The sequence below is a fragment of the Ascaphus truei genome, chromosome 13 (assembly GCF_040206685.1).
Source record: "Ascaphus truei isolate aAscTru1 chromosome 13, aAscTru1.hap1, whole genome shotgun sequence".
Lineage (NCBI taxonomy): Eukaryota > Metazoa > Chordata > Amphibia > Anura > Ascaphidae > Ascaphus > Ascaphus truei.
The window spans coordinates 16014918-16038224 of NC_134495.1; the positions used below are offsets into that span (position 1 = coordinate 16014918).

Genomic DNA, 23307 nt, shown 5'->3' on the forward strand with positions numbered 1-23307 from the left:
CCGAGTGAAGGGGAAGGTCCATACTGAGTTGGAGTAAAGGACAATTTTACAAACAGGATCGTACGTTAAATTTCCTAAGTTAATAAACATGGTATGCATAAACTTTACTAATTATATGTAAAAACAACATCCATACTACATCTAATTTGCATAGGCTTAACATCACGTTATTGTATCATAACATTGTGCCACCATTCAATAATGTGACATTATGCCAGTCGTATAGTTACTCTTATCCAGGCCCCAAAATGGGGCATTTGCTTAAATGGGCAGAGAGGAAAGGAGATAGTGTAATTGCCGGCATTATTTTTATTTTATTTAAATTATGCTTGTGTCATTACACCTATTCAGAAACTGCAAAAGCACAATTTCGGAGTCTGGATAAAGAACAAATACTGCCAAGTTTAGGTAAAACTTGAAGGAGGTAATTATGAAGAGCAATGAAATAGTTAGGGAAAGTCACTGGAAATACATATTAAAAACGGTGTATACACACACATCTTAAAGGAAGAGCTGCTTAGGCTGCTATATATGCAGTAAGGACTACGTTTGAATTATAACATTGTGCACAAGTGTTTCAATGATTCATGCACTGACCAAAAATGTTTCTTTATTGAAAATTAAGTACTGCCAATGAGTGAGTATTAATACGCTACGCTTCCTGGGAGGAACACTCCTTTTCGGGAACATACATATGTGATGATATAGTTGTGATCGATTTAATAACAGTCAATATCTAAGGGCACCATTCGACTGATGAATATTTGCCACTGACTGCATCTGTACAACAAACTTCTCAGAAGAGATTTGTGATTACAGAGACTACATCTACGTTGGGTCATATCTCAGGTCTATATTGCTATATTCACTATTTAGATTGATGATCCGCAGGGATCGATAGTGAATGTATGTGGTAACTTTATGGACCCCACCTGTTCAGGTCATTACCTCACATAGGCTTTGAACATTTAGATGTTTTTAATAGGTACACATTTTGGGATATGCAATGTCTTATGCTTTTTTGTAATTGATTACATGAATTATTATTATTATTATTATTATTATTATTATTATATTTGATATGAGTGCACCATTGTGGGCTCATGTGCTTACCATGTGAAGGTTTTGGGGTTTATAGCTTAAAACAAAGTGACATTAAGCACCAGTGTTAATCTTAACACACTTTCGGATATGCAATGTTATGATAAGGCCTCATGTATGTCCTTATCACCAACATCAATTATAGTTAACACTGCTCTTTATGGGATAAAACATGGCACGAGTTATGTTACTCTCTTTGGAAGATACACAGTGTTAATGTCACATATGTCAGGCTAATGCCACAAAACAAAGCTTTGTGGATCTTGGCCTATGTTAACATATAAAATGTCACCGTGTGTATTTTACTTATAAAACTGGGCAAAAATGAAGTATTTAGATTGATAGCGAGTATAATTTGACTGATTTGTAACAGATCTGGTCTTGAATGCATCAGATATATTTGGCCCATGAACTTAAGAGAAATGTGATATTTCATGAGAAGCATTCATTTGCATATATAGGATTTACCAACAAAAAATGAGTAAAGGTAAGAACTCTGAAACAAAGGAATTAATAGGTGTTTAGAAAGCCGCAGTCAGGAAGACGTTTGTGGTTATTTATATATAATTTACAAGGGTCTGTCTGTCATGATCTCTTTATCCACCAACTTTTTGCTACCCTGTCATGTTATACATCTATGGAAACCTCTTTGCATAGACTTCCCAGGTAGACATTTCACATTTTTGAATTTCCAAAAATTGTTACATAAAACTGTTGCCCAAACCACTTTTGTCTTTAGCTTTAACTTTAACTTCCTCTTTCCCACGCTGTTTATTCCACGGCCTTGCAACAGAAGTCTTATCAATGACTTAAAACCGTACAAATACATATTGTTTTATAACTTAAATCTTTGTTGTTCCCCGTCACCTTAAAGGTAACGCAAGTCTAGCACAGAATACACAAAGTTGTAAGACAGTGGAAATCACGTCATAAATAGGTTGAGTTTCAGACGGAAAAAGGTTTCAGTTATTTTTTTTTAAACAACTGCGCCAGCGCACACGTTCCTCTCGATACACAGAGCAGACTGTAGTTGGGAAAATCACTTGGGTAAATAATTGGCAGAGTGGGTTTGAATAATAGAATTTAACTAAGGTAAATTCCTGTGTTTTTATAATATGAAATAATACTCCTTCCCAGAAGAGCGTTTTTATTGACTTTTTTGATTGAATTTCGTGTGTGATATTCATTCATCTCTTTTTTTTTATATGCTCATTTTTGCAATACAATGTATTACAATATAATACACCTTGGGAGGCTGTGCACGCTCTTTTTTTCCTTTATTACATTTAATAAGAGACTGCCCCCAGTGAGCAAAACCTGACCGCCTCCTAACAAGAGAGACTGCCTCCAATGAGCAAAGAATGACCCCCCAACAAGAGAGAGTGCCTCCAATGAGCAAAGATTAGACTGACCCCCCTAACAAGAGAGTCTGCCTCCAATGAGCAAAGAATTACCCCCGTAACAAGAGAGACTGCCTCCAATGAGCAAAGACTGACCCATCTAACAAGAGAGACTGCCTCCAATAAGCAAAGACTGACCCCCCTAACAAGAGAGACTGCCTCCAATAAGCAAAGACTGACCCATCTAACAAGAGTGCCTCCAATGAGCAAAGAATCACCCCCCAACAACAGAGAATGCCTCGAATGAGCAAAGATTAGACTGACCCCCCCTAACAAGAGAGTCTGCCTCCAATGAGCAAAGACTGACCCCCCCTAACAAGAGAGACTGCCTCCAATGAGCAAAGACTTACCCCCGTAACAAGAGAGACTGCCTCCAATGAGCAAAGACTGACCTCCCTAACAAGAGAGACTGCCTCCAATAAGCAAAGACTGACCCATCTAACAAGAGTGCCTCCAATGAGCAAAGAATGACCCCCCAACAACAGAGAATGCCTCGAATGAGCAAAGATTAGACTGACCCCCGTAACAAGAGAGTCTGCCTCCAATGAGCAAAGACTGACCCCCCCTAACAAGAGAGACTGCTTCCAATAAGCAAAGATTATACTGACCGCCCCTAAGAAGAGAGACTGCCTCCAATGAGCAAAGACTAGACAGACCCCCACTAACATGAGACTGCCGCCAATGAGCAAAGACTGACCCCCTAACAAGAGAGACTGTCTCTTGTGAGTGTCACTCGCCCTTAAAAACGCCTAAATTATTTTATAAGATAAATTAGGAGTTTATTATAACTTATTAACATCATCTCAGTCTCTGTGCCTGACTTCCGCACCGGCTCCTCAGTGACAGGAAGTCCATAACTCCTCCCACTGCGTGCACCTTTTGCATTTAGCAGAGGCGGTGCCTGTAAGTCCCGTGCACAGCCCCAGCCAATCACAGAGTGGCACGTGTCAGGCTCCAAGCTGTGCGGGTTCTCCTGGCTGACACTGTCCCATGCCCAGGGCCCAACACTGCGCAGGGGGAAGTGACAGGTCGTCTTGTGGTATTTCAGCTAACAGCATCTTCACCCAGGAAATGTCCAGTGACATAAAGTGAGAAGCAGGCTGCGGAGCCCACAGCCTATTAAAGCTGCAGTTCAAGCTGCTGTTTAAAAAAAAATATATATATATATATATATATTTTTTTTCCCCATTCAATATGTGCATCAATACAATCTGCACACTGACAAGTGATTAGCTAAACTGCAGTTCGATCCGTTCTCCTGTAATCGATCGTTTGCTCAGAGTTATTTAATTCAGCTCTTGCACAGCATTGTGGGCAATGTAGTCCTGGAATATGATTGACTGGGCAGTTACTAGATACAATTGGTGTACTGCTAGAGAGAGGGCGGGGCTCAAGAGCCAGAGCCTATAAGAAGGGGAAGGGGACTGTCACTTTAGAAATGCTTCTTACATTAGAAACATGTATTAGGGACCCACATATACTGTATAAGGAACTGAGACACTGCCTGCCCTTTACATACAAAATACTGTTCACAAGTTTATTACTTCCTAATACAGGCGTGTGGGACTGTGCATTAAATCCAGGCGTGTGGGACTGTGCATTAAATCCAGGCGTGTGGGACTGTGCATTAAATCCAGGCGTGTGGGACTGTGCATTAAATCCAGGCGTGTGGGACTGTGCATTAAATCCAGGCGTGTGGGACTGTGCATTAAATCCAGGCGTGTGGGACTGTGCATTAAATACAGGCGTGTGGGACTGAGCATTAAATACAGGCGTGTGGGACTGTGCATTAAATCCAGGAGTGTGGGACTGTGCACTAAATACAGGCGTGTGGGACTGTGCATTAAATCCAGGCGTGTGGGACTGTGCATTAAATCCAGGCGTGTGGGACTGTGCATTAAATCCAGGCGTGTGGGACTGTGCATTAAATACAGGCGTGTGGAACTGTGCATTAAATACAGGCGTGTGGGACTGTGCATTAAATACAGGCGTGTGGGACTGTGCATTAAATACAGGCGTGTGGGACTGTGCATTAAATACAGGCGTGTGGGACTGTGCATTAAATACAGGCGTGTGGGACTGTGCATTAAATACAGGCGTGTGGGACTGTGCATTAAATACAGGCGTGTGGGACTGTGCATTAAATACAGGCGTGTGGGACTGTGCATGAAATACAGGCGTGTGGGACTGTGCATGAAATACAGGCGTGTGGGACTGTGCATGAAATACAGGCGTGTGGGACTGTGCATGAAATACAGGCGTGTGGGACTGTGCATTAAATACAGGCGTGTGGGACTGTGCATTAAATACAGGCGTGTGGGACTGTGCATTAAATACAGGCGTGTGGGACTGTGCATTAAATACAGGCGTGTGGGACTGTGCATTAAATACAGGCGTGTGGGACTGTGCATTAAATACAGGCGTGTGGGACTGTGCATTAAATACAGGCGTGTGGGACTGTGCATTAAATCCAGGCGTGTGGGACTGTGCATTAAATACAGGCGTGTGGGACTGTGCATTAAATACAGGCGTGTGGGACTGAGCATTAAATACAGGCGTGTGGGACTGTGCACTAAATCCAGGCGTGTGGGACTGTGCACTAAATACAGGCGTGTGGGACTGTGCACTAAATACAGGCGTGTGGGACTGTGCATTAAATACAGGCGTGTGGGACTGTGCATTAAATACAGGCGTGTGGGACTGTGCATTAAATACATGCGTGTGGGACTGTGCATTAAATACAGGCGTGTGGGACTGTGCATTAAATACAGGCGTGTGGGACTGTGCATTAAATACAGGCGTGTGGGACTGTGCATTAAATACAGGCGTGTGGGACTGTGCATGAAATACAGGCGTGTGGGACTGTGCATGAAATACAGGCGTGTGGGACTGTGCATGAAATACAGGCGTGTGGGACTGTGCATGAAATACAGGCGTGTGGGACTGTGCATGAAATACAGGCGTGTGGGACTGTGCATGAAATACAGGCGTGTGGGACTGTGCATTAAATACAGGCGTGTGGGACTGTGCATTAAATACAGGCGTGTGGGACTGTGCATTAAATACAGGCGTGTGGGACTGTGCATTAAATACAGGAGTGTGGGACTGTGCATTAAATACAGGCGTGTGGGACTGTGCATTAAATACAGGCGTGTGGGACTGTGCATTAAATACAGGCGTGTGGGACTGTGCATTAAATCCAGGCGTGTGGGACTGTGCATTAAATACAGGCGTGTGGGACTGTGCATTAAATACAGGCGTGTGGGACTGTGCATTAAATACAGGCGTGTGGACTGTGCATTAAATACAGGCGTGTGGACTGTGCATTAAATACAGGCGTGTGGGACTGTGCATTAAATACAGGCGTGTGGGACTGTGCATTAAATCCAGGCGTGTGGGACTGTGCATTAAATCCAGGCGTGTGGGACTGTGCATTAAATACAGGCGTGTGGGACTGTGCATTAAATACAGGCGTGTGGGACTGTGCATTAAATCCAGGCGTGTGGGACTGTGCATTAAATACAGGCGTGTGGGACTGTGCATTAAATACAGGCGTGTGGGACTGTGCATTAAATACAGGCGTGTGGGACTGTGCATTAAATACAGGCGTGTGGGACTGTGCATTAAATACAGGCGTGTGGGACTGTGCATTAAATACAGGCGTGTGTGGCTTGTGCATTAAATACAGACGTGTGGGACTGTGCATTAAATACAGGCGTGTGAGACTGTGCATTAAATACAGGCGTGTGGGACTGTGCATTAAATCCAGGCGTGTGGGACTGTGCATTAAATACAGGCGTGTGGGACTGTGCATTAAATACAGGCGTGTGGGACTGTGCATTAAATACAGGCGTGTGGACTGTGCATTAAATACAGGCGTGTGGACTGTGCATTAAATACAGGCGTGTGGGACTGTGCATTAAATACAGGCGTGTGGGACTGTGCATTAAATCCAGGCGTGTGGGACTGTGCATTAAATACAGGCGTGTGGGACTGTGCATTAAATACAGGCGTGTGGGACTGTGCATTAAATACAGGCGTGTGGGACTGTGCATTAAATCCAGGAGTGTGGGACTGTGCACTAAATACAGGCGTGTGGGACTGTGCATTAAATCCAGGCGTGTGGGACTGTGCATTAAATCCAGGCGTGTGGGACTGTGCATTAAATCCAGGCGTGTGGGACTGTGCATTAAATCCAGGCGTGTGGAACTGTGCATTAAATACAGGCGTGTGGGACTGTGCATTAAATACAGGCGTGTGGGACTGTGCATTAAATACAGGCGTGTGGGACTGTGCATTAAATACAGGCGTGTGGGACTGTGCATTAAATACAGGCGTGTGGGACTGTGCATTAAATACAGGCGTGTGGGACTGTGCATTAAATACAGGCGTGTGGGACTGTGCATTAAATACAGGCGTGTGGGACTGTGCATTAAATACAGGCGTGTGGGACTGTGCATGAAATACAGGCGTGTGGGACTGTGCATGAAATACAGGCGTGTGGGACTGTGCATGAAATACAGGCGTGTGGGACTGTGCATTAAATACAGGCGTGTGGGACTGTGCATTAAATACAGGCGTGTGGGACTGTGCATTAAATACAGGCGTGTGGGACTGTGCATTAAATACAGGCGTGTGGGACTGTGCATTAAATACAGGCGTGTGGGACTGTGCATTAAATACAGGCGTGTGGGACTGTGCATTAAATACAGGCGTGTGGGACTGTGCATTAAATCCAGGCGTGTGGGACTGTGCATTAAATACAGGCGTGTGGGACTGTGCATTAAATACAGGCGTGTGGGACTGAGCATTAAATACAGGCGTGTGGGACTGTGCACTAAATCCAGGCGTGTGGGACTGTGCACTAAATACAGGCGTGTGGGACTGTGCACTAAATACAGGCGTGTGGGACTGTGCATTAAATACAGGCGTGTGGGACTGTGCATTAAATACAGGCGTGTGGGACTGTGCATTAAATACATGCGTGTGGGACTGTGCATTAAATACAGGCGTGTGGGACTGTGCATTAAATACAGGCGTGTGGGACTGTGCATTAAATACAGGCGTGTGGGACTGTGCATGAAATACAGGCGTGTGGGACTGTGCATGAAATACAGGCGTGTGGGACTGTGCATGAAATACAGGCGTGTGGGACTGTGCATGAAATACAGGCGTGTGGGACTGTGCATGAAATACAGGCGTGTGGGACTGTGCATGAAATACAGGCGTGTGGGACTGTGCATTAAATACAGGCGTGTGGGACTGTGCATTAAATACAGGCGTGTGGGACTGTGCATTAAATACAGGCGTGTGGGACTGTGCATTAAATACAGGAGTGTGGGACTGTGCATTAAATACAGGCGTGTGGGACTGTGCATTAAATACAGGCGTGTGGGACTGTGCATTAAATACAGGCGTGTGGGACTGTGCATTAAATCCAGGCGTGTGGGACTGTGCATTAAATCCAGGCGTGTGGGACTGTGCATTAAATACAGGCGTGTGGGACTGTGCATTAAATACAGGCGTGTGGGACTGTGCATTAAATACAGGCGTGTGGACTGTGCATTAAATACAGGCGTGTGGACTGTGCATTAAATACAGGCGTGTGGGACTGTGCATTAAATACAGGCGTGTGGGACTGTGCATTAAATCCAGGCGTGTGGGACTGTGCATTAAATACAGGCGTGTGGGACTGTGCATTAAATACAGGCGTGTGGGACTGTGCATTAAATACAGGCGTGTGGGACTGTGCATTAAATCCAGGCGTGTGGGACTGTGCATTAAATACAGGCGTGTGGGACTGTGCATTAAATACAGGCGTGTGGGACTGTGCATTAAATACAGGCGTGTGGGACTGTGCATTAAATACAGGCGTGTGGGACTGTGCATTAAATACAGGCGTGTGGGACTGTGCATTAAATACAGGCGTGTGTGGCTTGTGCATTAAATACAGACGTGTGGGACTGTGCATTAAATACAGGCGTGTGAGACTGTGCATTAAATACAGGCGTGTGGGACTGTGCATTAAATACAGGCGTGTGGGACTGTGCATTAAATACAGGCGTGTGGGACTGTGCATTAAATACAGGCGTGTGGGACTGTGCATTAAATACAGGCGTGTGGGACTGTGCATTAAATACAGGCGTGTGGGACTGTGCATTAAATACAGGCGTGTGGGACTGTGCATTAAATACAGACGTGTGGGACTGTGCATTAAATACAGGCGTGTGGGACTGTGCATTAAATACAGGCGTGTGGGACTGTGCATTAAATACAGGCGTGTGGGACTGTGCATGAAATACAGGCGTGTGGGACTGTGCATGAAATACAGGCGTGTGGGACTGTGCATGAAATACAGGCGTGTGGGACTGTGCATTAAATACAGGCGTGTAGGACTGTGCATTAAATACAGAGTGTGGGACTGTGCATTAAATACAGGCGTGTGGGACTGTGCATTAAATACAGGCATGTGGGACTGTGCATTAAATACAGGCGTGTGGGACTGTGCATTAAATACAGACGTGTGGGACTGTGCACTAAATACAGGCGTGTGGGACTGTGCATTAAATACAGGCGTGTGGGACTGTGCATTAAATACAGGCATGTGGGACTGTGCATTAAATACAGGCGTGTGGGACTGTGCATTAAATACAGACGTGTGGGACTGTGCATTAAATACAGGCGTGTGGGACTGTGCATTAAATACAGACGTGTGGGACTGTGCATTAAATACAGGCGTGTGGGACTGTGCATTAAATACAGGCGTGTGGGACTGTGCATTAAATACAGGCGTGTGGGACTGTGCATTAAATACAGGCGTGTGGGACTGCATTAAATACAGACGTGTGGGACTGTGCACTAAATACAGACGTGTGGGACTGTGCACTAAATACAGGCGTGTGGGACTGTGCATTAAATACAGGCGTGTGGGACCGTGCATTAAATACAAGCGTGTGGGACCGTGCATTAAATACAGGCGTGTGGGACCGTGCACTAAATACAGGCGTGTGGGACTGTGCACTAAATACAGGCGTGTGGGACTGTGCATTAAATACAAGCGTGTGGGACTGTGCACTTAATACAGGCGTGTGGGACTGTGCACTAAATACAGGCGTGTGGGACTGTGCACTAAATACAGGCGTGTGGGACTGTGCATTAAATACAGGCGTGTGGGACTGTGCATTAAATACAGGCGTGTGGACTGTGCATTAAATACAGGCGTGTGGGACTGTGCACTAAATACAGGCGTGTGGGACTGTGCATTAAATACAAGCGTGTGGGACTGTGCACTTAATACAGGCGTGTGGGACTGTGCATTAAATACAGGCGTGTGGGACTGTGCACTAAATACAGGCGTGTGGGACTGTGCACTAAATACAGGCGTGTGGGACTGTGCATTAAATACAGGCGTGTGGGACTGTGCATTAAATACAGGCGTGTGGACTGTGCATTAAATACAGGCGTGTGGGACTGTGCATTAAATACAGGCGTGTGGGACTGTGCACTAAATACAGGCGTGTGGGACTGTGCATTAAATACAGGCGTGTGGGACTGTGCATTAAATACAGGCGTGTGGACTGTGCATTAAATACAGGCGCGTGGGACTGTGCATTAAATACAGGCGCGTGGGACTGTGCATTAAATACAGGCGTGTGGGACTGTGCATTAAATACAGGCGTGTGGACTGTGCATTAAATACAGGCGTGTGGGACTGTGCATTAAATACAGGCGTGTGGGACTGTGCATTAAATACAGGCGTGTGGGACTGTGCATTAAATACAGGCGTGTGGACTGTGCATTAAGTACAGGCGTGTGGGACTGTGCATTAAATACAGGCGTGTGGACTGTGCATTAAATACAGGCGTGTGGGACTGTGCATTAAATACAGGCGTGTGGGACTGCGCACTAAATACAGGCGTGTGGGACTGTGCATTAAATACAGGCGTGTGGGACTGTGCATTAAATACAGGCGTGTGGGACTGTGCATTAAATATAGACACGTGGGATTGTGCATTAAATACAGGCGTGTGGGACTGTGCATTAAATATAGACACGTGGGATTGTGCATTAAATACAGAGTGTGATAATAAGGTGTGATATGATATAGCTCTTTAGGAACATACAGTGAGTATTGTAATATATCTCATTGATGTATTAAGTATGTATACTACTGTATGGTGGATAGTGAATCTTGCCTCTTTTTAGCTATGGGAATACGTGGGTATCAAACCACTGGCACTTGTTTTAGGTGTACCAGTGTACCATGGGTGTACACTAGTATCAGCTCTCCACACACCACCAGCCAGGAAATCCTATACTGCCCGCCCCAATTACAGTGTCCAAGTAACGCCCCTGCAGTGGGAAGATCTTTCTGCCCTGTGCTCCATGCGAGGAAACTTTGGAGCATCAACGTGCATGACTAATCTATCCCAGTCCAGAGGCTCCTCCACTAACACAGGCAGAGGGACGACCAGGCATCTGCTGTAGGTTGTAGCATCATCAGACCACGCTTCTCTGTTACTGCAGCCAAAGCCTTTTCCTTCTGGATATACACCCCCCCCCCTACTTAACGTGGGAGCTTGCCACTGTAAAAACCCATCCCTGAAACTGCAGGTTGTTGCACTGACTTTTTTTCCCCAAGCACAGATCCCCATCAGCTGCAGGGGGAGATGAAGGGGACCCATCAGCTTTTGCGAAGGTACAACCCCTGATGCGATTTGATGACTGCAACGTTGAGAATGGCTTTTAATGATTTCTTTAGTTGATTTTCTTTTAAGTGTCAGGGCAGCAACTTCAGCTAAGATCCAAGGATGCAGAGGTCTGCAGGCAGGAATATGGTGCAGGTCTCCTTTCTTCTGGTCCTCAGTCTAGCAGTAGCTTTTTCAAAAGGTAAGAAGCAATCTGTTATTTCATGCAATTAGTTCCTCCCTTTAAGAAACAGCAACGCAGCTTGTTCCTATATTAGCAAATACAGAAGCAACGTGTTTGGAAGCACAGCACAAGAACCAAATGCTCTGCTGGGGAAATCAACACAACAAGTTCTCTTGGTTTGGGAAAGGATGCATCTAGTTAGAAAACAGCAATCTATTAACAAGAAAAATAGCCCAAACCAGAGAATGTGCAGCAGACACAGAAAAGGCACACCATGAAGAATTAGTTTCTGATAAGGGAATACTTTCAGGGACTGTTTCACACATCCTAATGACTCAGGTTTACAAGTATTTGATATTCAATACATTAAGCAAAAGAGCAGTTACTGAGATGTGGTCCATGTCTTCAATATAACAAGAACACATTCACTGTATACATCGTGTTGTTGCTCTAAAAATAAACAGGTGTTTTTATGCATTTCTTGTTTTAACTTTGTATGTGTGGGATCTGATTTGAGTATCACATTTGTATCCATTCTCTAGATACTGTATATGAATATATGATAAACAGGCAATTCAGTCAGAGCCACTGAGGTGCTGCTTGCCACAAGTAGAATTGTAATATATGGGTTTGCTCTGGTATATAACACAACTACCAGGTTTAATTATTAGTTTGCTGCAAACATCAGATAGTTGGTTAATTCATTGTTTTAACGTTGACTTTTTCATGAGGGTCATATTTTTATCTATGAAATGATCTATCTGCACTATTTCAATTAATAGCAGTGTATTGTATTGTATGTCTTTATTTATATAGCGCCATTAATGTACATAGCGCTTCACAGTAGTAATACATGTGGTAATCAAATAATTAACAGATAATATAAATAACAGATCATGGGAATAAGTGTGATGTTAAACTCCAGTATAGCACTAGACTACAGATGAGACTCCTGTTGCAAATAACATTTAGCCCTTGATTCCAAGCATAAGAATAATGATACAAGTACAGGATCGCTCAGTGTTACAGTATATTGTGTAGCAAAACAGAATTAGGTGAGCTCAGAGCTACCCCTGTAACAGAAAGCCCTACTAAATTGCTAGCCAATTTGAAAGGAACGCAGGGTTTCTGTATTTGTGTTATATTGTATAGTGCAGGGATTATTAATCTGGGTTCCTGGATTAGAGGTGTGCTTGTTTCATTCAACTTCAATTTCACAGCACGATTTGTAGACTTCTTCCATTCATGTCCAAGCTGTCAGTGTCTGAAACGTCACCGCAGCCTGCGCCAGACAGGGTTTCAATTGGGAAGACGGTTGGTGGGATAAAAAGTACAGTGATCCAAATGAGTTCTGATAATGATATTTGTGCAGAGTGCAGAAACTATTTTTTTTTTGGGGTGGGGGTGCTGTACATGTGAAATCGGTAACATATACATTGCCATAATGTAAACACGTACAAATGTGGGGGTGGGAGGGGGGATGTACCACGCTTCAAGACCCCATGTTTGTAATAGAACAACTTGATTTCATTAACCCCTTCAGAGCAGGAGTTAAACAATGTACATACAATATAATTATGTTATTATGTTTTGAGAGATGCAACATATTTGTATGTGCATATATATATATACACACACACACACACACACACACACACACACACACACACACACACACGTATAGGTTGCTACTGTTTTCGGCGCACGCTGCTGTAGTATTCTGCGCTAAAAATAAGACTTTCGCCACCTTTAAGGTCACAGAGAAAACCATTCAGAAAAGTAATGCAAGCCGCGCATTACCTCATTTCTGCTGCTTCAATATGCAAATGTAACTCCTCCCACTCGCCCCATCAATCCCTCCGCTCGTCGTAGACGCAGACAGACTGAAAATGGTGCAACTTATCCTACGATTATACCAGATGCCGCTGGGCGGCATCTTGAGGAGAGAAGCAGAGAAGACAGGGAGGCGGCGGCCATGAGTGTTTTGCCCTGATTGGCTGAACCGCTCACGTGATGCAGCCATCGCCAGCCCAAAACAAATTGCTCTGTCTCCTCTCGTCGCTCGGGGTATGTATAACTCAATTGGATTGCAGCATTTTGTTTTTGCGGCACCAGTGGTTTTTTTTGTATAGTCATGGCCTAAGATTAATACGTAGACGCTGCCAGGCGCACTTATTTTTCAGCGCGTTTCGCATTTCAATAAAGACGTTGCGCTTTTACTTGTGCTTTGATACAAATGATAGAGCCCGGAATGTCATAGCTAGGAATGTGTTTTCCAAATAAGATGTCATAGAATGTATCACAAATAACATAGTGTTACTGAAAATGGATCCCCACTCTGTTCACAAGTGAGGGCAATTCAATCTGAACTTTACTTAATGACCTGGAAAAAATAAATGAAATGACACATACTTTATCATATAAGTCAGACATAATAGGGGTGATTTTTCTAGATAAACCACTTAACCACTCTAATGGGTCATTAATGTCACCGGAATGCTGTAGATACGTAGCAGATATTTATTAAGTGCATTTCCAAGAGGTGTTAGGGAGTTTTGGTTTGATAACATGACAGCGGGGTCATGTATCAATCTAATATGTTGAAACTCCATGTAACCTGTCAACTACTATTATATTTCATCCTTTAGCCGTGCTGTCAGACTGAATGAATGTCTTTTTTTAGGCAGAAAAGGTCAAGTCCAAATGTGGGTTATTTGTGCATGCTATTTTGTTTGTCAGGGCACTCCTCTTATAACTCATATTTGTAAGCAATAATACTGTCCTTATTGTTAATTGACTAGGATCAACCTATGAGAGTCATTCAATAATAATCCTTGCACAGTAATGGCTACCATTAGTTATTCCAGAGGTGCACAAACGTTTGCTGCCCCCCCCTGCCTGCTCTCCTTTTGTTGCGCCCCACCCATTACCTCGCGCCACGTCACATGATGCCACGGGGTCGTGTGACGTCACGACGCACGACGTCACGCCCCCTCCCCCCCCCAGTTTGCGCACCGCTGAATTATCCAGTGACCTTTCAGGAAGTGCATATTTAAAAGGACGCCAGGGGGTCGTGTGACATCACGACCCACGACGTCACACCCCCCAGTTTGCGCACCACTGAGTTATCCTGTCACCTCCCAGGAAGTGCATATTTAAAATGACGCGTTGTGTCTTGGGTAAATTTTGTCATTCTTGTATGTAGCGTGTTGTGCTTCCAATGGCATTCTCTTTAAGCTCTTTAACAAACAAAGTAATATTATCATTAATGTGACCCACAAAAAAAGCTGTGCGTGTTCTCTCAGAGCAGTCAGTCATTGCAATACTAGTTTAATCCATGAGGATATTTAGTAGATTTGCTGTCTGTTTTTTTGGGTGTGTTTGAGTCATTTTTAACTAGTATGCACTTACGTTTGGCATCATAGGGCAGGTATTTGAAATGGATTGCAATGGAACCATTAATCTTTGTTATTGTTTCTGTGGATCCGAATGGCCACAAACATAGTCTCCCTTCCAGCTAATGCTGCACACAGTCAATATCCAAAGTCCAGATGGTGGACGTCTCATTCGTGAATACATTGATTAAAGTGATCTCCTTGTGCTTGATAAATGGGCTGATTGACCGATCGATAAGCATGTTTTATGGTAGTTGACGCTCCTGCATACGGGTGGATTTCACCAGGCTAAAAAGGCTTCTGATGCTGACTTTCTGCATATTTTGTTTTGACTATTTACCTGTTTGCCTTTGAGTTGTATTGTAACTCTTGAAAAAACCTACAAGCATCGGGGTTCTTTACAACTCTTTAGGCAATTTTTCTCTCTTGCCAATGCAGTATGCCTAAAGTCTGACTTGCTGAGTTTTACGAGACTGCATTTCAAGTAAAGTAGGGAGCACATTATACTGTTTCAGTGTCAACAATCTGTCAGCTGGTGTTGTAATCACATATTATACCTATGGTTTTCAGTGTTATCTAGACAATCAATTATTTTTGTTATTTGTAAATACATCTGATTCTTCAGAACAATTACATCCCATAAATGTTAAGAGTAAATTGGATTACATTGACCAAAATAGCATGATTATAGAGGAAGGAAAGCAAAGATGGGGCCAGAAGGAATAAAACATCAGCAACAACAAAGAAAAGCTGGGAAAAATGCCTAATTACCAATAAAAAGCTGAAGGCACCATACTAAAAGAGTCCAGAGCGTTTATAGAAGGCCAAGTATGGGCTCCCTCATGATTACATGGGGAAGAAATCGTTAACCTCTGTACAAGTCCATGGAAGCTGGAGAAATCTACATTTTCCTAGCAGTATAACTGACGTACATCCATGCCGTTAACCATCATTTTACGATGCAGTGACAAATTTAGGAAAAAAAGAGTTGATGGACTTATTGAAAAGCTAATGTACTTTCACATTTATGTATTACTTGGATGCTGAACTGTGGGTGTATATGCCAGGGCTGAGTAAGGGATCTCCGATATTACCACAGTTGTCACCTTCTACTGAAGGCCAACCCGGAGATTTTTTTTTTAAATGTTGGATTTACCTTTTGTGTGGATTGGGCGCAGGCTCCGCCCCCGTCAATCTCCAGTCGCCTGATTGGGTCTAGCTTCGCTCCTGCCTGCAGGAGTAATCCTGCATCTGATTCGTCGCTCCTACTATTTAGGCTCAGCCTCTTCCGCCAGGAAGTTGGCTGAGCATAAACTTCTTGTGACATCGTACTGCTCGCAAGCACTCTGCCTTGCCTTATCTCATATTGCCTTATCCTGCTTTTGACTCTGCTGATTTCTCCTACCCATGACCATGGCTAGTGACCCCTATGATACATACCTCTCCAATCCCCGACCCGGCTACACGACAATGAAACTGCACACTGGACGCGGCTACTCGGCTTCAGGTCGGTGTATCAATATCCCCATCTCGGCCCTGCGGTCCCGCCCTGTTTGCGGCGAGCACCCGTTACACCTTTAGCAGCATCTCCCTCTGCAACTCCCTTCAACATGGCAGCTTGACAATGGGGCGCCTAGGCGTCACATGACATCACGTTATGGCAACGCCGCGTGATACTGTGACATCACGTAGCGTCTCTTTGTCATGGCAATGGGCGTCACATGATGCTGTTACATCACGTAGCATTCGCATCGGGATGGCAACGCTGCGTCATTTGACGCCGTGCAGCCATATTAGCAGTAATTGCAGGAGGAGATGCTTCTGCCGCCACCCGGAGGTTTACTAGATAAACCTGTACCCCGGAGATACGAGGCCAAAGCCCATACTCTCTGGGTGAAACCCGGAGTGGTGGCAACCCTGGATATTACAGGAGGTTGAAAAAAGAGACATGTCCTTCCTTCACATATTTACTTATTTGGTATATCCCTGTATACCTTTCCTTTCTAAAAAAGATGTTCAACCTTTATTTGAAGATATCTATTGTATCTACCATCACAGTCTCCATGGGTAATGAATTCCACATTTTAACTGCCCTTATTGTAATGAACCCTTTCCTCTGTTGCTGGTCAAATCTCCAACCTTATGGGATGACCCCGAGTCCTTTGTACTGCCCTTGGGATGAATAGTTCTTTTGAAAGCTCCTTGTATTATCCCTGAATATATTTGTACTGTGGAAAACAAAATTATTAGTAATAGTCAGCATGGATTTATGAAGGATAGTTCGTGCCAAACTAACCATATTAGTTTCTTTGAGGAGGTAAGCCATGCCTTGGTTAAAGAAGTGCCTGGCCAGCTAACCCACTCAAAGACAGCTGTGTCTCGTCACAGTGAGAGGAGGTTTTGGGCCTTGCATTGTGATGCGGGTCGCAGCTACAAACAATGTATGGGGAGTAATAAAGTGAGACAAACCCTCCATCATAAGGAGTACAGTAATAATCAAGTACACGTATGACCATATTGACATGTCTCGAACAGGTACCCAAACCTGGCATGTAGCCATGACAAGCTTCACATGGCAAGCGGCCCTCCTCACACCTGTGGGACGGATGTGAGTAGGTTAGCTTCCCATGCACATCTATGCATGTCTTTATTTATATAGCGCCATTAATGTACATAGCGCTTCACAGCCGTAATACACATGACAATCATATAAATAACAAATAATACAAATAACACATAATGGGGAGAAGCGCTTCAGTCATAAAAGTGACATTTAGGAAAAGGAGTTCCTGCTTCGAATAGCTTACAATCTAATTGGTAGGTAGGAAGGACGTGCAGACATTTGGAGGGCGTTCTGGTAAGCTCTTTAACCCAGGCTTTGCTTTAAGAGCTGTGTAAATCCGCCGGCATAAGCGTAAAGGAATCCACGTTAAAGTGGATGAGAAGCAAAAGCTGAAGCACTATGAATGATTTGCATGTCATTACCCAGACTCCCTGGCTGCAGTGGAAGTATTTTGTAATGCAGAACATAAAGTACAGTATCCTAATGATGCTGTTTATAGTACAGTAGTAATACTTCCATTACTACATCTGTAATGTCTAGACAGAGTATATACTAGGACGGGTATCAGCTCTGTAGCAGTTATAGGTTCCATACAGTAAATGATGATCAGAGGTCTTTACCATACGAATCAGGTCTGCATGGTCAGATATTCTCTTATTAGTTCAACTATTTCAGGAACTACAGGGCCTGCAGTGGACCTTGGCTATTAATAAATGCATCTTTATTGAATAACGAATATTGTTATTGAATGAAAAAGGATTTGAGAAAGTTAATCGAATTCCATCAGATGCAATTAGTTTGAAATCATTCAGCAGGCATGACCATATAAGCCAAATGTGATTACATGGGGGGAGATAGATTTCTGCTGTCTGCTCACAGCACCTGTCCGATGTGAGGTATACACTTCTAAATCTAGGAACAATTGACTTAGTATTTTATTTTTTCAATCAAAAAATAAACAAATCCGTTTCTTGGAAAAAAATAAATAAAATCCTAAAAGGGGTTTCAGGCAAAAGACGCACGAGATTTATAAAAGTTAATTAAACTCCATTGCTTTTAAGAGGTTTATCAGAGAAAAAATAAAGCCTGCCGCTAGTGTATGTGCCCCTCCTTTTACAGCTGGGAGACTTTGGTACATAACCTTCAAAAGGCTTATTTTGTAGTGGGAGAAGATCTACTGCAAGGGGGACCAACTCCAGAATGACTGAGCCACTGATTTAGCCACCTGTGCTGAAGTATGAATATCCTGAAAACCTGACCTGTTGGTGGCCTTTCAGGACTGGACTTGGCCATCCCTGATCTAGTGCTTCTGCAGGGAAATCCCCCAAAGTGTTTTGTTAAAGGCAAGTACTTTTAGTACAAATAATGGCGTTTGTTAACAGTCTATAGGATGCAAAGATGGGGCAAATGTAATGCAAAGAAAAAAAGCCCCACAATAAAAAGAAATGCTCTTACTTGTAAGTAACCTCAAGCTGCAGCCATCGTAGTGACCTCATGCTGCAGCCATCTTAGTGACCTCAAGCTGCAGCCATCGTAGTGACCTCATGCTGCAGCCATTGCAGTGACCACATGCTGCAGCCATCTTAGTGACCTCAAGCTGCAGCCATTGTAGTGACCACATGCTGCAGCCATCTTAGTGACCTCATGCTGCAGCCATCGTAGTGACCTCATGCTGCAGCCATCGTAGTGACCTCATGCTGCAGCCATTGTAGTGAACAAAATATGTATTTTAGTGAATATAGCCATCTCCTCTGACATTATTTCACACATATATATAGCATTGCTTTCTTTAGGAGAAACATATACATATACACATATGTATATGTATATATTGTGACAAACGGCTTACTCCGGGGCTCCGCCGTCTGTCCGGGACTGTTAGAACACGGTCTTTTAGGGTAGGTTAAATGATGAGACGTCACGTACTGTTCCTTTAAACAGGCTATACCTGGTTTATTCAGTCCCAGGCATTGGGACTGCTACAGTGTAAACAGAAAACAAAGCCAAACAAAAAGCTGCTCGTCTGAGCGATAACTTAAAACTTAGATGTCCCTGACTCAGAGTTGGAAGTGGCTTGTCCACTTCCACCAACAAAATAAGTACCTTTGCAGTCTTTAGACAAACTAACAGAATGAATGAAGCGATTTGGGAAAGAGGCTTTCTCACCCCTCTGCAGTTCAGCAGCCTCCCAGGCTCTTGGGCGGGGCCCAGAGGAAACAGGAAACAGGTCTTATATACCTGAACTCTAATCAGCATGACAGGTGACAGAAAACAGGCAGCAGACAAACTGTGGAATGGAGTGCCTGTACTACGAGGCTGCCCTGTTCAGCTTAGACAGGACAGAAACTGTTCAGTATCCTGGGAGCCCTGTATATGGAGTTTATTACCAACCCCTGGTTTCTGTCACATATCCTCCCCCCCAGCTCAGACCTCGAGGGGTGAGCGACCATGGATATTAGGGAGTGCATCCTTGACAACCCGTCGGCATTGCCATGTTTGTGCCCCGACCTGTGTTCCACAGAAAATTTAAAGGGCTGTAGGCTTAGGAACCACCTGGTCACCCTAGCGTTCTTCTCCCTATTTTGACACATCCAGGTAAGGGGTGCATGATCTGTGACCAATCGGAACTTTCTCCCCAACAGATAATACTTGAGTGTCTCTACAGCCCACTTTATTGCGAGACACTCTTTCTCGACTATGGAGTAATTTTTCTCCTGGGGATTTAGTTTCCTACTTAAATAAAGGATGGGGTGCTCCTCCCCTTGAGACTCCTGGGAGAGTACCGCCCCCAGCCCTACCTCAGATGCGTCGGTTTGGACTACGAACTCTTTGGAGAAGTCAGGTGTGACCAACACTGGTTGGGCACAGAGAGCTTCTTTCAGGCTTCTAAAGGCTTGTTCGGTTTCGGGGGACCACTTTACCATTAGCGGTCCTCTTGCTTTTGTGAGGTCGGTTAGTGGGGTTGCCTTAGTTGCAAAATTGGGAATAAACCTCCTATAGTAGCCAATTAACCCCAAAAAGGTCCTTACTTGTTTTTTTGTGACTGGCCTTGGCCAATTTTGTATCGCCTCTACTTTGAGTGTTTGTGGTTTGAGTAACCCTCTACCAATAGAATACCCCAGATACTTGGCCTCCTCCAGACCAATAGTGCATTTAGCGGGGTTAGCAGTTAGTCCAGCAGACCGAACTGCGTCGAGCACAGCTTGGACCTTTGGAAGGTGGGACTGCCAATCTTCACTATGGATTACCACATCATCCAGGTAGGCGGCAGCATACCGAGCATGTGGTTTTAAAATTTTATCCATCATTCTTTGGAATGTGGCGGGAGCTCCATGTAAGCCAAAAGGCAGCACCTTATATTGAAAGAGGCCGTCTGGGGTTGAGAAGGCTGTTTTTTCTTTTGCCCTTTCTGTGAGGGGAACCTGCCAGTACCCTTTTGTTAGGTCTAGGGTTGTGAGATATCGGGCTTTGCCCAGTCTCTCTACAAGTTCATCCACCCTGGGCATAGGATAAGTATCAAATTTTGACACCGCATTTAGTTTCCGGTAGTCATTACAAAACCTTGTTGTACCGTCTGGCTTTGGGACTAAAACTATAGGGCTGTTCCACCCACTTTGGGATTCCTCAATTACGCCTAGTTTTAGCATTTTTTTAACCTCTAAACTTATAGCCTCTCTCTTGGCCTCTGGGATTCGGTACGGTTTAAGGTTAACTCGGACCCCCGGTTCAGAGACTATGTCATGTTTAATTACGTTAGTTTTACCTGGCTGTGTAGAGAAGATTTCTTTGTTCCTTCTCACTAAACTCTGGACCTCTCGTTTCTGATGCACGGACAGTGTTTCAGCTATGCTAACCTCTGGGTCAGTTTCTTGATTCTCTGACGGACCTGGGGGTACTAGGGTTAACAAGACCTCTCTATCTTTCCAGGGCTTGAGTAGGTTTATATGGTAAATTTGCTCAGGTTTCCTCCTACCTGGCTGCCTTACCCTATAATTTACTTCTCCCACTCTTTCCAAGACCTCATATGGCCCATGCCATTTAGCAAGGAATTTACTCTCCACGGTGGGAACCAGAACTAGTACCCTATCACCTGGAAAAAAAATTCTGACCCTAGCACCCTTATTATACGTATTCCTTTGTGCTTCTTGAGCTTTCTCCATGTGTTCCCTCACTATGGGTAGGACTGCAGCAATGCGGTCCTGCATCTGGGCAACATGCTCTATTACACTTCTGTAAGGGGTAACCTCGTGTTCCCAAGTTTCTTTGGCTATATCCAGTAAGCCCCTTGGATGTCGGCCATACAATAGTTCAAACGGGGAGAAGCCTGTGGATGACTGGGGAACTTCCCTAATGGCAAATAACAGGTATGGTAACAAACAGTCCCAGTTTTTCCCATCCTTATCGACCGCCCGGCGTAACATGCTCTTTAAGGTTTTATTGAACCTTTCCACTAAACCATCTGATTGTGGATGATAGACTGAGGTTCTGAGATGCTTGATTTTTAGGAGTTTACATAGCTCTTTTGTTACTTGGGACATAAATGGTGTTCCCTGGTCAGATAAGATCTCTTTAGGAATTCCGACCCGGGAAAACAGAAGTACTAACTCTTTTGCTATGTTTTTAGCAGAGGTGCTACGTAGGGGAACTGCCTCCGGATATCGGGTAGCATAATCTAATATTACCAATATATGCTGATGTCCCCTAGCAGACTTTATTAGGGGTCCTACTAGATCCATAGCAATCCGGTCAAATGGTACCTCTATTATGGGAAGGGGTACCAATGGGCTGCGGTATGCTTTGAACGGGGCGGTGATCTGACATTCTGGGCATGAGGAACAATAGTTTGTAATTTCTGCCAGAACCCCAGGCCAATAAAAGCTTCGGAGAACCTTTTCTTTTGTCTTTTCCACCCCTAGGTGTCCCCCCAATGGATGACTATGTGCGAGGTGTAATACTACGTTACGGAATGTCCGTGGTACCAACAATTGTTTAGTTGTAACTGATTTTCTTTTATCAACCCGATATACTAGGTCGTTCTCTACCTCGAAGTAGGGGTAAGCAAGTGACCTATCTGGTTGGCCATGAGTACTATTCTGGTCCCGTATATTTCCCCTTGCTACCGCTAATGTGGGGTCCTCCCACTGGGCCTTCTTAAAACTCCCAGGACTGACCTCTAGGTCAGCGAGGGTCTTATCCTGTACTGGGGTGGTAAGTGCCTGATCAACATCTTGATTTGGGGTATTCCCTACCAAAGTAGTGATGGGGAAGGGAATTTCACAGCACTCCTCCTTTTCCCCCTTCTTATTTGGGCCCTCGTCAACATCCATTTCTGAAAAAGGGAAAGGATTTGTTTCTTCTAACACTTCGTTATGGTCCGCTATTGAACTCTGGGCGCTATTCTGAGCTGGGGACCACATTTTTAGAAAATGGGGAAAGTCGGTCCCTATTAACACATCATGTGCCAGTTTGGGTACAACACCCACCTTGAAATCTAAAGAACCAAATTCTGTTTCAAAAAAACATCAACAGTGGAATATTCATGATTATCCCCATGTATACAACAAATTGCCACTCTTTGTGAACTGTTTACCTGTTTCTTCTTAATGGGCAATAGGTATTCGGACACTAGTGTGACCATGCTCCCAGAGTCAAGAAGTGCCCGAACCCTCTTACCATTAACCTTTACAAATGCCCACAGATGGTTATTCAAGGGGTCCTCTGGGCTAGGGCCCATACATTGGGACAACAGCGAATAAGGTTCCACGCTGTTGCATTGCATGGGCTCATCATTTAGTGGGCAGATTTTTGCTGTGTGGCCCCTCTCATGACAATTTACACATTTAGGTACATAGTCTGTGTCCCACTTAGAGCCTTTTCCCGGCTCCCCATGTTGGCTATTGCCCTTAGTGTGCGAACCACTGTTGCTGGAGCGGCGTGAAGGTGGTCGCCGCTCTTCAGCGCCCCTTAACCCCGGTAC

The 23307-nt window shown here is 44.3% G+C and overlaps 1 protein-coding gene across 1 annotated transcript in view; it reads left to right on the forward strand.

Moving 5' to 3' along the window:
* Nucleotides 1-10885: 10885 nt before the first annotated feature.
* The window catches only part of TMEM132D (transmembrane protein 132D), a 341293-nt gene continuing 328871 nt past the window's right edge, over nt 10886-23307 (forward strand). The window contains exon 1 of the mRNA XM_075568700.1: nt 10886-11390. Within this exon, the coding sequence (XP_075424815.1) occupies nt 11312-11390 (79 nt within the window). The 5' untranslated portion in view covers nt 10886-11311. The remainder of the gene's footprint in view (nt 11391-23307) is intronic.